The sequence below is a fragment of the Odontomachus brunneus genome, unplaced genomic scaffold (genome assembly GCF_010583005.1).
Source record: "Odontomachus brunneus isolate Ranch 3 - 2012 unplaced genomic scaffold, Obru_v1 Obru_scaffold_049, whole genome shotgun sequence".
Lineage (NCBI taxonomy): Eukaryota > Metazoa > Arthropoda > Insecta > Hymenoptera > Formicidae > Odontomachus > Odontomachus brunneus.
The window spans coordinates 233,616-250,881 of NW_022639499.1; the positions used below are offsets into that span (position 1 = coordinate 233,616).

At 45.5% G+C, this 17,266-nt stretch overlaps 2 protein-coding genes and 1 long non-coding RNA gene across 7 annotated transcripts in view; 2 read left to right on the forward strand and 1 right to left on the reverse strand.

The window, feature by feature from the left end:
• Window positions 1–2,514: 2,514 nt before the first annotated feature.
• LOC116845170 lies at window positions 2,515–4,482 on the forward strand. Its single transcript, XM_032817561.1, has 2 exons — window positions 2,515–2,712; window positions 3,368–4,482. The coding sequence occupies exons 1-2, from the start codon at window positions 2,710–2,712 to the stop codon at window positions 4,058–4,060; spliced, it is 696 nt and encodes a 231-aa protein (XP_032673452.1). The 5' UTR covers window positions 2,515–2,709; the 3' UTR covers window positions 4,061–4,482.
• Window positions 4,483–4,642: 160 nt separating this feature from the next.
• Window positions 4,643–17,266, forward strand: LOC116845167 (ataxin-7-like protein 1). 2 transcript variants are annotated; one of them, XM_032817554.1, is made up of 6 exons: window positions 4,643–7,058; window positions 8,020–8,076; window positions 8,209–8,313; window positions 8,667–9,412; window positions 11,511–11,561; window positions 11,662–17,266. In XM_032817554.1, exons 1-6 carry the CDS (start codon window positions 6,974–6,976, stop codon window positions 12,463–12,465), a joined length of 1,848 nt encoding a protein of 615 aa, XP_032673445.1. In that variant the 5' UTR covers window positions 4,643–6,973; the 3' UTR covers window positions 12,466–17,266. The 2 variants fall into 2 exon arrangements, with proteins under 2 accessions (XP_032673445.1, XP_032673446.1); XM_032817555.1 differs by lacking the exon at window positions 11,511–11,561.
• LOC116845172 overlaps window positions 9,238–17,266 on the reverse strand; it is a 102,923-nt gene continuing 94,894 nt past the window's right edge. For 2 of the 4 annotated variants that reach the window (XR_004378203.1, XR_004378202.1), the window contains 3 exons: window positions 15,437–15,569; window positions 9,505–9,646; window positions 9,255–9,403 (listed from right to left, as the gene is read on the reverse strand). This is a non-coding gene — a long non-coding RNA (uncharacterized LOC116845172). Of the gene's footprint in view, window positions 9,404–9,504; window positions 9,647–15,436; window positions 15,570–17,266 lie in introns of those variants that run through there. The other 2 variants (XR_004378201.1, XR_004378200.1) reach the window with 2 other exon arrangements.

The following is a 17,266-nucleotide window of genomic DNA, read 5'->3' on the forward strand; positions in this document are numbered from 1 at the left end:
CCTGACAGAAATATTTAAATGCGTTTTACATGCTGGACATATTATCCTCCCACTATCATGTTAATATTATTAAAGTAATATTAATATCTAATGGCAGTAAGACATCCGTGCTTGGCTCTTTATAAGCCATTTAAATATTTCTGTTAGTTATTCAAAGGAGCTTTTTATAATTTCGATTTAAAATTCCTGAATTCATCGACGGGCTGCTGGAGCGAAATGTTGGATTTACCGCATTGCGCGAGGGATTGATATCGACGTCGAGCATCCCTTCGCATCCTGTCATTTACATTTTCGTCGAGTCACGTCCTGCATCTACGGCGTGTGAAACCAGCCTCCCCGCCGGTATTCCCGCCTGATACGCTCATGGAAGAACCGGAATTCCGCGGGAGGACCGATTATTTAACGTAAGCGGCGGTCCTTTCACCAGAAAGTGGAGGAGCGCGCATTTCGCTGACAGGATGACAGGAGCAAAATCGCGTCCTGTAGATGCGGCACGCAGCGTGGTGATAAGAGTGGGAAAACCGAGCGCATTCACTTCCCGGAAAATTTTCCAGTGAGGAAAATGCATGAATTGCATCGTCAATTGCGTCCTGTTTATCATATCTGCCGATTATATCACCCCGCGATAGCATTCTCGTATAGATTCTTCACGGAAGAAGCACAAAGACCAGGTCGATCGCACGACAGTTTCTCGCACGGACAAAACAAGGCGCGACACAATATTTCGCGCTGACAATTTGTTATCTATACTTGCAATTTATTATTCATAAAAAATACCAAGCGCGGATACCTTGACAAGTGACAAGTGGAAATTTATCTGCCTCATAAACACTTGGATACGTTTTGGCCATTTTTCTTTTTGCTTTGCGCGTGACTCGTAGTAAAGATTACGTTTGGTGTGACTTTCCGAGCACGCGTCCAATTTTCACAATCAGCTCGCGTTTCGCGCATCCGCTTATCTTTCCTCACACCGTCGCGAGATGTCGGTGACGTAACGACGTGGCTTAATATTGAAAGCTGCATAAGGAGTAAACCAGCCGGGGAGACATCCAAAGGTCCTCGCGAGTTCACGATGTCATTCGTGATAACGCCTTTTGCAAAGCAATATTTCTTCTGATTGAACTTGGAAATTCCGATTTTTTATCGAGTCTCTCTCTCTCCCTCTGTTTCTCTTGATGTTAGCTCATGCGTTCGTGTCAGTAAATAGTTTCTATCTTCTTCTTCTCGACTTCACAACTTAAGTGGACTCATCGGGAGGGAGATTAATTATACGCACGAACCGTACGCGGCGGGTCTCATTAAAATCGCGATGAAACGGTACGATAATACACACGTAATACGCCGGCTGGAAAAGCTTGGAATTCATCGGCGACGCTGACCTTGCAGTTTCACAGTTCGCGCAATTCAGGAATCAGCGGTCTTTCGGATCCATAGCCGGGAGATGACTTCATCCATTGTGCGCTCGCTCATTGATTTTTGATTATAAATTCACACGCACGACACACAGGTCGGAATTGTGAGCACGAATAATGGCTCGTCTGTCGCAAGGAAAATTGCAGATTGCGAGAAGTTCGTATCGTATCGAGGAAGAAATAGTAACGGCGACACGTCAGCCTGCAATTTATCTCATTTGCTCTTGTCCATTCATAGTAAATGTTTATCGGAATGTGCCTCGTAATGCGGTGCAACATCTCATAATGACATTGTCGAAAGACGACGAGAAGTTGTGACGAGTCCACCACATCCTGTATTCAGTCGCTATGTAAACATTGATTGACATATTAGTGAAACCGACGAAACGCGTGACCGCAATAATCAAATTAATGCTTAACTTTCGAAAGCCAGTCTCGTCTGTATGAGTTTGTTATTTACGAAGACGAGATAATTCCAGTTCTTTCAACATTTCATCTAAAATCTCTCTTTGCTCTCTCTTCATCTCTTTCTTTCTTTCTTTCTCTCTCTCTCTCTCTTTCATCTAACTCGCCATGAATTTTAACTTAAGTCTGCAGAGATCGTAGCAGTGTTATCTTTTGTGATGAGCTAGTTAAAACAACAAAGACCTCCTTCTATGGCATAATATCAACAAAATGGGAAGATTTCGATGAGCGTTGAACTTTGTTCTCTCAGCGACAATTTACAGCTTCGTCACGCGCAAATTAGCCGTATTATCTGTCGAAACGCGGAGTAGTCGATCATCTCTAATGTTGCGCTGATCTACAGATTTTATCTGAATTGTAGATTCAGCAAATTTATTTCTACTCACTTTACGTATACAAGCGGATCGAAAGGACGGCCTGACGATTGTAGCTTTATCGTTAGAAAGATAAATAGTGGGTTTATCTCGCCGCGAAAGCCGGTTGCAGTTCGCGTTTCCGACGAATGCTTTCTTATCCGGCCATTCCTCGTGCACAGGTCGCTTCTCGAATACTTGCGTCTCACGAGATATCGCGAATCCAAGCGGGGGAAGTTGCGGCCAAGTTTTCCCACCGTCGCATGACTCGTCCGTGACTCTCCGTGGTGGGGACCGCGGTGTGGCACGCCGATTTATATAGAAGAAGAAACGCTTGCCACACCAGCACTTGAGATTCGAACGGTGAAATCGTCGTATCCCAGTCGTGAATCTCCGCACCGTTGAGTTGCGCATCGTCAGTGAAATTGTCGCGTCTTCGTCGTCGAGTTCGTGGAACACCTCGATACACTTGAGTAATCATGGTAAGTGGATCACTCTGTCTCCGATTCTCCATAACGAATGTTCTTTATCGCGAATTGTGATGTGTCTGTTCGATGCATGATAATCTTTTCAATTGATATATTTCATTCGACATCCAATAATTCGACAAATCAATGATTGAACGAATGCGCGTGATGATGATATTTTTACAAATACGATCGCTTCTCTCACACTGTTAAATCCGTAGTGTCAAATTATACTCAATTTGAGTTATTTTTAACCATTCCTATAGGTCGCCACTGCTCCTACTAAATATGTCGTTAATTTAACTAATGTAAAGGAGTTAAATAATTTAACTTAAAAAATGTATTAAATTTGACTAAAATTTAATTTATTTTTTATTATATGCACGTTAATGTAACCTTTGTTTTAGTAAAAAATGACTTAATATTGTTTTAAATGGGTTGATTAGATGTGGTTGTTTTTTTAAACACATGTTTTGTGTTAAAATAGTAAATTTTGACACACATGATAGTTAAAAATAACTAAATATTATTTAACTCAAGAAATTGGTTTAAATTTGACCCTCCAATATTTAACAGTGCAGACAATTCGAAACTGTTCGGTAGAGAGACGAGTACTTCGTGATTCTCTGGTATCCTGCTGCTCTTAACATGCGATTATTCGTTATTGCAGTTCAAATACATTGCACTGTTCACCGCCATGCTTTGCCTGGTGAACTCTCAACGACCATGGCACGCTGGCAGCAGCAACCGGCTGCCAATGGTTCTCCCGCAATACATTGACGAGCGAATAGCAGCGGAACAAGCGAGCCAAGTGACCGAAGTGGGCCAAACTGGCGTGCAACCAGGCCAAGCGGTTCAACCAGACCAAGCGATCCAACCAGGCCAAGCGGTTCAACCAGGCCAAACAGTTCAACCAGGCCAAACAGTTCAACCAGGCCAAGCGATTCAACCAGGCCAGACAATTCAATCAAACATAGGAGTTCGACCAGTGCAACCATTCCATCCAGGACAAGCGATTCAACCAGTGCAAGGAGCCCAAGTACCTCAGGGAGCATCAGCTTTCGCTAGCGCCGACGTAGGACTATCGAGTCGAATCAACGGAAGCGACGTAAATAACATCATGACAGCGCAGCCGTCAGTCCTCGGCACGACGTTCGCGACCACCACGATAAACCCGGCTGATCTACCGGTCGACGCTCACGGTGACGTCGACCTGGTGAACAGAATCAAGACCTGGCCGAGGGAGAAGCAGCCCTTCTGGTACATCAACTGGCAGGCGATCCAGGCGCATCGCGGCGACGTGAACAACAGTGCCCAAGTGGCGCAGGTGCAGCCTAATCTGAGATCATTCTTCGCAGGCTAAGGGACTGGACTGTTCTTCAGTCGCCCACTGACAAGACTGTAAACTTGAGCATTCCTCTTCTTAGCAGTAGGATAAGAGATGCGCGAGCGCATACGTGCGTATATTCGCGGCCGCTGACGATAGCGGTTTATTCCTAGTCAAAATCGGCTTTTCGGGACGAGAGACGAAGTTGTCGCGACTCGAAGAGTCGTCATTCAGGATTATCCTATTGATCCCCGGTTCCTTGGTGACAAACCACTCGCTGACGCGATCGAAGCGAGGCCCGTAAAACGAACGGTCTCGAGCGACTGTGCGAGTCATTTGCGCAACCAACGTGCCTTCATAACAGAAGAGGCACCGAGATTTTTATATGAAAACACAGAAAATTGTACAAGATTATACATGATCTTATAATAGAATAAATTTCGATATTCTTGAAAGAATAATATCGTGAGTATCTCGATAAGATATATATTACTCCACGCACCGCTGCGAACCATTACAATGTAGCGACGCGGTCAAGTTTTATATATTTATATTTACTTTCAACTCCCCTCTCATATATTTTTGCGACTTTTGCTAAAGTTAATCAACACCCTTTTCAACGTGATCTCGAAGTACTATATACGAATATCGTGCTCGAAAGTTAAAGGGTTTATTTCCAACTAAGGTTTCATATTTATAGGAGGTATCATATCGTACTAATGGGCGCGTTTAGCGAAAAAAGCGCTCAATGAGCAATCAGCGATTATTGGTTCTTACTGTTAGATCCCTAAATAGATTCCTAGACCAATTACATTGACGAATTGCTGAGTCCGCTGAACGCACCCAATGTCTACTGTGAACAAAACACTTTTGTCTCTGTTATTGCCTAGAAGGAAGATCTTTCTAGAAGAAAGATCTTTCTAGGAGAAAAATCTTTCTAGAAGGAAGATCAGCAACATTTCATTATACCTGAAAACTTGCTAGGTTTTTGGAGGCGTATCTTTTCTTAAAAAGCATGAGGACTGCGTTCCGATATTCACCGCTAGTACTGAAAATTTATAGTACATGTAATATCAACTAATTAGCTTTTCAGTACTGGCAATGAATGATTAAAAAACAGGGGTCTTATTCTCGAAAAATATCGCATACAATATTTCTATGAAAAACTATAGTTTACGTATACTATATCAAGCTACAGTTACATATATTATAGCTTTTCATAGAAATATCGTATGCGATATTTTTCGAGAATAAGGCCCCTGTTTTTTAATCACTCATTGCCAGTACTAAAGAACTAATTAGTTGATATTACTGTGAACAAAACATTTTTGTCTCTGTTATTGCCTAGAAGGAAGATCTTTCTAGAAGGAAGATCAGCAGCATTTCACTATACCTGAGAACTTGCTAGTTTTTTGGAGGCGTATCTTTTCTTAAAAAGCATGAGGACTGCGTTCCAATATTCACCGCTAGTACTGAAAATTTATAGTACATGTAATATCAACTAATTAGCTTTTCAGTACTGGCAATGAATGATTAAAAAACAGGGGTCTTATTCTCGAAAAATATCGCATACAATATTTCTATGAAAAACTATAGTTTACGTATACTATATCAAGCTACAGTTACATATATTATAGCTTTTCATAGAAATATCGTATGGGATATTTTTCGAGAATAAGGCCCCTGTTTTTTAATCATTCATTGCCAGTACTGAAGAGCTAATTAGTTGATATTACATGTACTATAAATTTTCAGTATTAGCGGTGAATATCGGAACGCAGTCCTCATGTTACTTATATTTTTTAAGAAAAGATACGCCTCCAAAAACCTAACAAGTTTTCAGGTATAGTGAAATGTTGCTGATTTTCCTTCTAGAAAGATCTTCCTTCTAGAAAGATCTTCCTTCTAGCCAATAACAGAGACAAAAGTGTTTTGTTCACAGTAGACATTGGGTGCGTTCAGCGAACTCAGCAATTCGTCAATGTAATTGGTCTAGGGATCTATTTAAGAATCTAACAGTAAGAACCAATAATCGCTGATTGCTCATTGAACGCTTTTTTCGCTGTTTTTTAATTATTAATTGCCAGTACTGAAGAGCTAATTAATTAATATTACATGTACTATAAATTTTCAGTACTAGCGGTGAATATCGGAACGCAGTCCTCATGTTACTTATACTTTTTAAGAAAAGATATGCCTCCAAAAACCTAACAAGTTTTCAGGTATAGTGAAATGTTGCTTATCTTCCTTCTAGGAAGATCTGATCTGAAGGCTATCACATGTCCGGCACGCTGCACGGTCGACGCGCAAGTGAACGTGCGCGCATCATTCTGCGCAACCGTACGGCGATTGGCTGCGTGCGCGGCGCACGTTGTCCGTGCCAGAGACGGCCGCTGACGTCAGTCACCGCCGGCCAATACCGGCGCACGGATCAGCAGTGCTGGCTGTGCGCGCGTGTAGAACGTGCACAGTGTGTGCCCGTGTGTGTGTGTGTGTGTGCGTGCATCAGTGGCAGAGAGAAGCCACGCGGAAACGACGACGGGACGGCGACGCGATCGCGAGAACGTCGTCGCGAAACGGCGCTTGTTGACCCGTTGACGCGCGACAAGATGCCAGACGAGATCCGCGTCTGAGACGACGCATCTCGCGACGACGACGCGTGCTCGGTTCGGCAGGGGACGTACGGCGAGGGAGAAGGAGGAATCGAGCGAGCGAGGAGGAGGAGAGGCGACAAATGCGTCTGGCCGTGGCGTGGCACGCACACGCGGTGAGAGCGAGGGAAAGAGGGAGAGAGAGAGAGAAAAGGAGCGAGAGCGTGGTAGCGTCGAGTCGCACCGCGCCGCACCTGACAGTCCACGCAGTCCGCCGGCCCCCGAAAAAACACTATCGCCGCGCTATATACACGCGAGACAGCGCCGTGTTTCACTCAGAACGCGAGCGCCACTGGCAATGTCGGGAAGTGACAGCCCAACATTCTTTCACGGCCAGCCGTGGTCCAGCTGGATCGAAAGAATCGGACGGGACAAGCCGCTGAGTAAGTGCGCTCAATCTGCCCATCGTGATGACGCCCCGCACGTCCGCCGCCGCCGCCTTGACCGAGACGGCGACGGGCGTCGGAGGGCGCCGTGTACCTAACCTCACTTCGACAACGCTCCTTTGTCCGGCCGACGAACGGCAGCGCGACACGCGGGCGGGGGCGCGCGCGAGCGCGCGCAGGGGGGACGGCGATGTCGAAGGGGGTGTTGTTGCGTGTGTGGTGGTGAATGATGATGTATCTGCGAGCACGAGGAGAGCGACGAACGCGCAGCGGCACGTCGTGACTCCTCGCGTGCATTCTTTGCTCCTGTTTCCCTTCCCACCACCCATGCTGTCGTTTATCCGAACGAATATTCGGGGATGATAATCTTTCAGGACTCTCTGATGATCATGTAATTTCGCGAGCGTACATCGTGATCTTGACAACAGTGGAAGATCGAGTTATGTCGACTGCTGTCAAGATCATGCGCTCGCGTAAGTAAGTCGCGAGCAAGTCGTCTTTTCGTGTAGTCGCATGCGTCACGTTTTGTTGACAGAAGATAGACCGTTTGGGACACGCACTGGCGTTCCCTTCTCTCGAGCTGAATGAGTTCTGTAACGGCGGTCGTCACCATGCATGTATACATGAAATATGTAAAGAAAATAAAGCTAGCTTATCTACCAAGTTGTGTCCTTTATTTCATACTTCTGGTTGAGTGTTGGGCTCACTTAGCTCAAGGAAAGGATATCAGATTATTAAGATCAAATTCTATCAAAATAGAGAGTGAAATGTATTCTGATGTCTTGACAAACTTGAATCTATGGTGGGAATTCAATAATGTCTATGAGCATAATGTGTCAATAATTATATCATGTTATGACATAATATGCAGAATATAAAAAGCACTGTTTCTTCTGAAATAAATATTTCACAGTAGCTAGTGTGTATCGTTATTGCAGAAGTACGTTGCATGTTGCAGGTGATGAAGAGACAGATGCCCAACCATCAAGTTCAGTTACACGACTGTCCGTAGAAGGTATTCGCTAGCTCATATCAATATGTAGTCAATATGTATCATGAAGTGATAATATATGTGCACACTTCTGCAATTTGTTATTTCCATTTTGTACAACTTGACACAACACTGATCCAACTGAATCTTTTACAGATATTGATCTATACGGCTTCTGTCCAGAGAGAGATTTGTTCTATGGAGTGGTATGTGAGATATGCAATGCCATAGTGAAACCACAAGCCCTTATTCAACACATGGGTATGTATATACATGCTTCATCAATTAGCACACATAACTGTGCATCTGTGTATCCTCTTATTGTGAAGCATAATCGAGTCTTTTACACAATTGAGTCTTATAATCAGAAATATAGATCTATGAAATTAACTATACAATAAATAAATAGAGGATATATTTTTTACCATAGAATATCTCTGTTATCAAGTCACAATTTGAAGACAGTTGTGAGGAACTCAATGTCTAATTTTAAAAATATGATAATCTCACTAGTAACTTGCAGACATTATAGTCTAGAGATTCTCGACTTCATAGCGACATTACAGACAAGTGATAAAACCATATAAACACACGAATTTTGCATTCTGCCACAGAAAGTCGTCATCCTTCAGGCACGGCGAATTTCCCACCACCCCTAACCCCGACCGTGAAACCGACCGTGAAAATCCCTTACTGCAAAGTGTCGAAGCTGAAGAAAAGCCAAACGCCAACTCCCACGATCCCCGTAGTCGACGTGAACACGAAGCTGAACCATACGGCCGTCAAGCGCAACGTCGAGCAGACGAACCTCTCCGCTGGTAGTGGCTCGTTGCCGATCTCCTCGTCGCCTCGCTCGCCCCTCGAGTCGATCACGGTTCAAACGACAACATCTTCCAACGTTACCGGCCCTCCTGTCGTCACGTCCAGTCCTAGCAAAAGTCCAGTCGTCGCCAGCATCGGCCAGCCTCGGCGGAAGAGGCTCAAAGCGGACCGTTCGTTGCTCAAAGACCGAGAGTACGATCCCGACCGACATTGCGGCGTCTGGAACGAGGAGACCGGCAAGCCATGCACGAGGTCGCTCACGTGTAAGGCGCATACCGTCTCGCTGCGCCGGACGGTCGTCGGTCGCAGCAAGACCTTTGACAAGCTCCTCGCGGAGCACCGCGCCGCGAAGGAGCAGCCGAGCGGCAGTGGTCGCGCGACGACCAAGGTGACGGTCGCCGGCACCGTCACCGTGTCCTCCGTCGCCGCGTCCAGTCTGAATCCCCATGCTCCCAATACTCCAGTATCCACCGCCGAGCCGGAAGCGCCGAGTTCGCCGCCCGTTCTATCGCTGCCAGACTCGTATCCACTGCCAAAGGTAAGGAACAAAGCCATTACGTTCTCTCCTTCGTAATCTTTTTTTTTTCCTATTTTTAAATTATTCTTTTTTTTTTTCTTTTTTTTAAGTACCTCAGTGTCTTTTACACACAAGTCATGTCTGATGACGATTGGTATCTCTAGTTCTCCACGGTGTGAATTCGTTTGACTTACTTTCGAGATGAGTAGTTGCCATATCAACCTGGAAAATTGATCTTCTTTGCGCCAGCAAACCCTGAAATGAGGGAACAAGGGTTATTGGCGCAGCGACGAAATGAAAGTTTTGGCTTGATCGTGTGTGGTTGAAGCGGAGAAGTAGTTCCGTTCGAAAAAGTAGGTTTCAAACGACAATAAAGAATCGTGCCATTTGGCAATGGACGCAAAGAACGGGGTTCTTTCATGGTTTCGTTACTTTCGGTCGAAGTTACTGTGTACTTCACGATTAGTTTCAGATAATGTGCATGATATATATTGCTCCTCTGCTCTTATTTTGTACTGTGCTTTGAAACTTTCATTTCTTGCGTATTGTTACATTGTCGGGCATTGAAAGATTGGGTTGTGCAGAAGGTGATGTAGAAATATTTGCTGTAGCCGTAATGATAAATTCATTTCACTGATCGAATCAATAGCGACTCCAGGAATTGTCTTAGAAACTTCATGGCTTTGGGCAGCGAAAAATTCATCGTGATTCAGATAAATTTGATATCGAATGATAACGAGAGAATGAATCTCGCATGTTTCTACGTGGACCTTCGATATAGACCAGATAACAGATACCAAACTCAATAACCCATATCGATATAATCATCTGATTATTGTTACTTTTAATTTAGTGAACTCCGATGTTACATCTTCATAGATTATTATCGATACTCGTGAGAATAAAGTTGATCCGAATCTTTGCGCTCTCTTACGATAATAATAAAAAAGGCACGAATTTTGAAGAGCGTTTTTTTTCTGAAGAAATAAGAATGTACTTCAAAATATTGATCTCCCTTATCGATGTAACTGCTCGTTGTCAGATATTTGTAAGTAGATTTTTAAAGAGATCCTCCCGCGTAGCTAATATACAGGGTATAGCAAAAGTACCGGAACGGCAAGATAACTCGGCGGAGGAGCATTTTAGAGAAAAATGTTTCAGACAAAAGTTGTAAGGCTTAAAAAAACGCATTCAACGATAGTAGTTATTTGACATAGGATGGCGTCGCCAAGGTCAGAACAAGGTCAACTTTGCTTTTTTAAATAGAAACACATATTTTTTATTACGGCATTTTATTCAACGTAAAAACGCAAACAACTTTTGTTTGAAAAAATTTTTTATACGACTTCTATTTTCTAAGATATTTACGTAAATATCTACAAGATTATTGGTTTCAATAATTTTTTACTTGAATTCTATCAACTTTAGCGGAAAATATGAAGAGATAAAAATTGTATATTTTGTTCTCATAGAGCTCTGAGAATTTTTTCAGAATTTTATATTAACTTTTTAGTACTTCATTTTCTTACATTTTCTTGAAGTACTAAAAAGTTAACACAAAATTCTGAAAAAATTCACAGAGCTCTATGAAAACAAAATAAGCAATTTTTATTTCTTGATATTTTTTGGTAAAGTTGATAGAATTCAAGTAAAAAATGTATTGAAACCAATAATCTTGTAGATATTTACGTAAATATCTTAGAAAATAGAGGTCGTATAAAAAATTTTTTCAAACAAGAGTTGTTTGCGTTTTTACGTTGAATAAAATGCCGTAATAAAAAATATGTTTCTATTTAAAAAAGCAAAGTTGAGCTTGTTCTGACCTTGGTGAGGCCATCCTATGTCAAATAACTACTATCGTTGAATGCGTTTTTTTAAGCCTTACAACTTTTGTCTGAAACATTTTTCTCTAAAATGCTCCCCCGCCGAGTTATCTTGCCGTTCCGGTACTTTTGCTATATCCTGAATAAAAGAGAAAAACGTACAAAGAAAGAATTGAACGAATTTAAAAGAATTAAAGTTATTTTTCCGACAAACATGGATCGATCGGGCCGGTCAAGTTAGCACTAGCAGAAAGAGGGTGTCGGTTGATACTTGTTTTCTGTTTTTGTTATTGCAGGCTGTTGATTTGCTTTATCGGTGTCTGGCCCCGCATGGCTCCACTAAACCTGTAAGGCATGGTTTCTTTTGGGCACTTAAACGCCACCTTTTTTCTCGCCTACGAGGGCTCCATAATACTTATCGCGAGTCGCCAACGCTTCTTTTTTTAGACCAAACTCGAAGAGGACTTCGCCAATGCCGAGGAGCTGCGGAACCTAGAGTCCACCCTGGTCAATTCATCCGCTGCATCGGCCGCTGTCGCCGTGGTCAGCAGCGCGTCGCAGCAGCCGAGTTCGATGATGGCGCCAATATCCGTGATATTACCGTCGCTGTCGCCGTTGCCCGGTAACAGTGAGGAGTCACCGGTGGCCACACTAATACCGAGCACCACGACGGCCGCGATGCCGATCGTGCCAGCGCCACTGCCAGCCACCTGCGTGCAACCGCCAGCCGTGGTCGCCACAGTGCTCGAAGGCGAGACTCCAGTGGACATCGACGCCGAGACGATCTCCGCCACCATGTACTCCCCGGTCTACACCAAGGACACCAAGTCGCAGCTGGTGATGCAGGCCATGTCGAGACCCAACAGCCACCGCCAACAGTCGCAGTCGCCGGTACAGTCGGCCAGAAGCTATCAGATACAGGCGTCGATGCCGAGTCTGGGCCTGTTCGATCCGGTGGAGCAGCTGGAGCAGCAGCACGCCAGTCAGATCAATGGCAAGCGGCTGAACCACGCAAGCTCGGTAGTCATGTCGTCGCGACAGCAGAAGAAACACAAGCCACACGACTACCAGTCCTCGCAGGACTTCACAACCACAACGACTTCGATCCAGGTCGAGGCCACCACGACCTCGTCGCCGTATCCGCACTTTGGTGATATCTCATGGTCGAACTGTCATCCGGAACCTTTAGCCGTTAGTCGGTGGCTCCGTATCTCATCCAGCCGTAAACAGTACAACTTCAATATTCACTGACACAAGACCCCACCCACCCCGGGCTGAGGACTGTACGCTGTGGGCGATAGTTTACTACTACCTCTTTTCTTCCTGGAGACCTTCTTCACCGCCGCTTACGTCGTCGTCATTATCATCATCATCATCATCATCATCATCATCGTTATCGTTGTTATCCTAGTCGTCGTCTCCCCTCTCATCATCACCATCATCATCATCCTTATTGTCGTGTCCGCAGCCCGTCGAGGAGGGAAGGTTCTTGTGTTCATCGTCGCAATGAGACCGATGAGACTTCGTGTACACGCTTCAGCTACACAAGGTGACATTGTTCGCGGATCCCTCGGCCAAAACACGAAAACCGAACTCACACGTTCACGAAGTTTCTTCCTCGTGGTATTATTCTCGACGGACAGCCGCTGTCGCGCGTGTAATACGAAACTTTCTCAGTTTCTCAGATCACGAGCATGCCGATCGCCGTGGCGCGTCGAGCACAGACGAGGGATCCTCGATCGACGGCCAATGACGGTCGCGTTTCTGGACGTGTACCTGATTCTCAAGGAACTCTACAAAGAGCAGGAACGGGTCAATATGTGACCCGCTCCGATGTATATCCTACTCCCGTTTACTCGCTTTGTAACGTATGTTAGGGAGAAAGAGATTAAGACAATGGGAGAGTGAGAGAGAAAGCGAATTGGAGCGATTGAGAGAATGGGTCTCGATAACCGCGTGAATGAAGTAACTCCATGATAACGGGTAGACAAATTTCCGCGCACGGTCCTGCCGTTACTTTTGCCGTGCGGCTCGTAACGCCGCGGAACATTCCTTTCGGTCTTCTTCGTCACGGACCGCGATTTCCCTATGCTAGGTGATTGCTAGGTGCTCTTCGACGTGCAGGAGCTTGCGTTTTCGCATTGGGAAACATTCCCAATCGTATTTCCAGTCCCTTACAAACGTTGTGACTTCAAATTCCTTTCGGAATTGTGACTTCATGGTCTCAAGCCTCTTTGTCGTTGGACAAGGTCCACGCTTGAACGAATGAAGACGTGGATCTTGCCGACTGATCCTCTAGGAACCGAGCACGGAAAAGTTGTCCTCGCGGTACAACAGCATGCCACCGTGCGCGGCGCATTTTCTATTGAATCTGTGTATGTGCATGACTTTTGTAAATAGATCGCAGATCAGACTTGTCTCATATTGTACATAGACCAAGAGCGTTTAGTCGAGCATCGGTCGCGCTCAGCGTTCGCTATTGATACGCGCGATTTCTCTTCGCGTAGAAGAGTGACAAGGTAAGAAAACAAGAACAAAATCGATCCAACTTGTTTTCCTGTGAATAAAACGCTATATAGAAAGAAAGAGAGAAAGAGAGAGAGAGAGTCTTGATTGTATATATACATACATATATATGTACATATATATTTTTTATCGATCACGATCTCTTACCCTTTTAACGTATACATGCATATATATGTGTGTGTCTGTGTGTGTGAGTGTGCGTGTATGTGTGTATTTTTCGAACACGAATCGCTGTTATTTAACGTTGCATTCGCTTCTCTCTCCTTTTTTATCGGTTTTCTTTCGTCATAGAGCCATAGTAGAAATCATAGAATATTCGAAATTATCTGTTCGAGCGAGTTTGTGATCTCGGTATCTCTGCGTTGAATTTCCGGTGACGAGGCCGGTTGCGATTGTACACAGGTTGTCTGACGCAGTCCCGTGTACCTCGTGCGACTCGGGTCAAACTGAATGCAAAATAAGATAGAAGGCTTTTTGGTAGAGTTTAATCAAATCTACAAACACGCCGGCAGGGTCTGTCACGTTAGCCGTGCGATTATCCGCCAATATTCCTTAACTGACAGCTCAAAATTTTACACGGTCGTTTGCGCAGTAGTGGAGAAGCTTTCATTGTTCAGTCTGGCCTGATCTGCATGTAGCGCGCGAGATACGAGACACTGTGCGTCTCAGAGACCCTGTATACGCGGCACAGATGCGGATCGAATGTCATTTTTTTCGGGCGAATTGCGTTTTCGCCGACGTGAGAAATCGAAGGGGGAGAGTCGGTGGAGGAGCGACGGGCGACCGCCGCGTCCTTAAATCGACCGAGCGCGATGACATCGCGGATGGCGATTTGTGCTTTCTTATCCATGCGTATGTATTTGCGCTACACGAATGCGAATGGGCTTCCGCGGAAACGCGACCGATCCCACCGCACCTCATCCGCGCTCGTCCCTTCGATACTACGGCGAGGTGTCTGCGCTCGCCTCCGTTCCGCGGACACGAATTTAACCGATGAAGGTCCGCGCAGACCTACGCAACGCGCGATCGATTGAGGACGCATTGATTCAAGGCGCTGGGAATGACGAGGGATCTAAGGCCGTACTTATTGTAAACAAAGGCGACTTATGCGAGCCAAAGGGATCGATTGAGAGGCTTTCACGTGAAGGCCAAAGAACGAACGGCTTCCTCTTCTTAATAAACATTCGGCTGATGTAGCGCAGCGCAATATCGCAATAATTATCTTGGCTCGCGCAACGAGAGAGTCACCCTCTGTGACTCGGATCCTTCTCGTTCGCAGCGCTAGGACAGTCGAGCGATCGATCGGCCGCGTAGAATCGCCAGGCACCGGCGCCTAAGGTCATCGCGGGCCCGAAACAGACAGATTAGTGAGTTACACACGGCTGATTCACCCGAGACAGTTATTTATTTTTCTACGCGCTCTCGTTGATTTCTGCATCTCGCGCACTGCAGTTTCCACGACGGGTGAAGCGCCGCGGGACAGGAGCGCGCACGCATACGCGAACTTCTTATCATAGATTGTGATATTTAACTGTTAATTATCTAGTAGGGTGTAATAATGTACATGTGTCTAGATGTGTTTGGCGCGACAGGAACGTGTCGACGTTACTGTTTCTCTTTCCCGGGTTTAACGTCTCCCGCATCGTACACAGAAAGGGAAAGAAGTAAGCGAAAGGAAGAGGAAGGAATCGCTGACCTCGCTCGGGGGAGACGACCTTCCGCTTGCAGGTTGCGCGAGCGAGCGACGTGTTTCTGTCGATGTACGTAGGGTGGAGCGAAAAACCGTGCCCCTCATCGTGGTCGCCGGCGCTGATCCTCTCTCGACTTACCTGAAACCGTGATAACTTGTATATAGATTGTGTAAGAGCAATTGTGGTCCGTGAGTATCGATTAACGTATTAGCCGTAAGAATTCGCGTGTGTACGTGTATCCCTAGAAGAGAGGATAAAGAACCGAGAGAGGGATCCGCGCGAATGGAAGTCGCGAAGAGCGCGCTGAAACCCCGACACGAGAGCCAGTGGTGGCTCACCCACGCGATCGCGCGCGCTCGCGTAGCGAATGCTTCGCAAACGACGTCGCATTCAGTGCTAAATGTGGTCCCTGAGCTCGATCCGCCCTCGCGATACGAGAGTCGCGCGCGACGAGCGATGATTAGAGAGAGAGAGCGCGCGCGCGCGTCACCGCCACGTTTTAGCGCTAAACGCGGCTTTCTCGTGCCGAGCTATTATTTATTCGCGCGATGTCAACGCGAACTACATTTAGCCCCGGATGAATTCGCGACGGTGCAACACGGCCAACGAGACACGCGCGAAATGCTACGACCAGGCGCGCGCGCGATCGATCGGTTTCCTCCTTTTTTTCTTCTACGTTCCCGCGCGTCTCCTTTTCTTTTTCCTTTCTTGTTTTCTTAGGATCACGTATGTACCACAGTTAGTGTTCATTGCTGGGCGCGCGACTGTCAATGCCAGCAGACTTCGAGCTACACCGTTAACGAGTGCTGTCGAGGAATTCCGCTCGCTGAGAGCAGCGGCTTTTAACGACTTGTATTTCCGCTCCCTTTTTCACCCTTCGAACAACCCGGCAGAGAGCAATAACGTGTATGATCCACGGCGACCGAGCAGCAATAATTGTTCGTTTTCGTTTTAAGCGCGAGACACGCGTCGCTGAAGAACTCGTTCCCGGACGGCTCTCGCGATCGCCGAAGCGCGGGGAGCGACGACCGCGGATGCTGCGTCTCTTTTCGAAACAGCCCTGTTGAAAAGATGAGAGAAAAAGAGCACTCCAAAAATATGTGATCTTATATTTAGCGGAAATCCTCTCAGATATGGTCTCAAGATTTTTCTGACGTCAAAAGGAAAATATTCTAACACCCTAAAAAACACTCTAACACTGTTTCCTGTAATCCCATAATATTTCAAGTGAAAAACCTCATCGGAAGAATATTCCCCTTCCAATGAAGTGAATCATTAATCCTAGATATTATTTTTGTTTCCTTTCAAATCAAGAGGAATATGTTCACTTAAAGCAGAATGCTTTCTTCCTACTGTAGAACAAGATTTGTGTGATAAATAAAAGATGAAACTTATCTTAATTTAAAAAATATTGTGCTTAGAATATTTTCCTCGTGGTTTCGGAAGAGTCACCCTCATGCAAGAGGATTTCCGCTAGAGATCAGATTTTCGGGTGAGAAATCAGAGAGACTGGCGGAAAGTCATTTCGCGAAACTGCAAATTCCGAGTCCTCGAGGGCGGCAGTTGCTACAGAAATCGTCAAGTTCCCTCCAATTTCTCATTGCTGCTTTTAAAAGGCTACTTTTTAATTATCTCAGTGTTAACACGCTAAAGGATGAGAGGAGAAGTTCTTGCTCACAGAGACGTGGCACGTTCGTCGTGTGTACCTAAGAACAGTTTTGCTGCTCGTTCCAAGGGAAAGGGAGCGAAGAGCGATATAGAAAGGTGGAGAAAAAGGAGAGGAAATGTCGACGATTCGTATCTCTCTTCTGTAACCCTCCCTCCCCCCCCCCCCC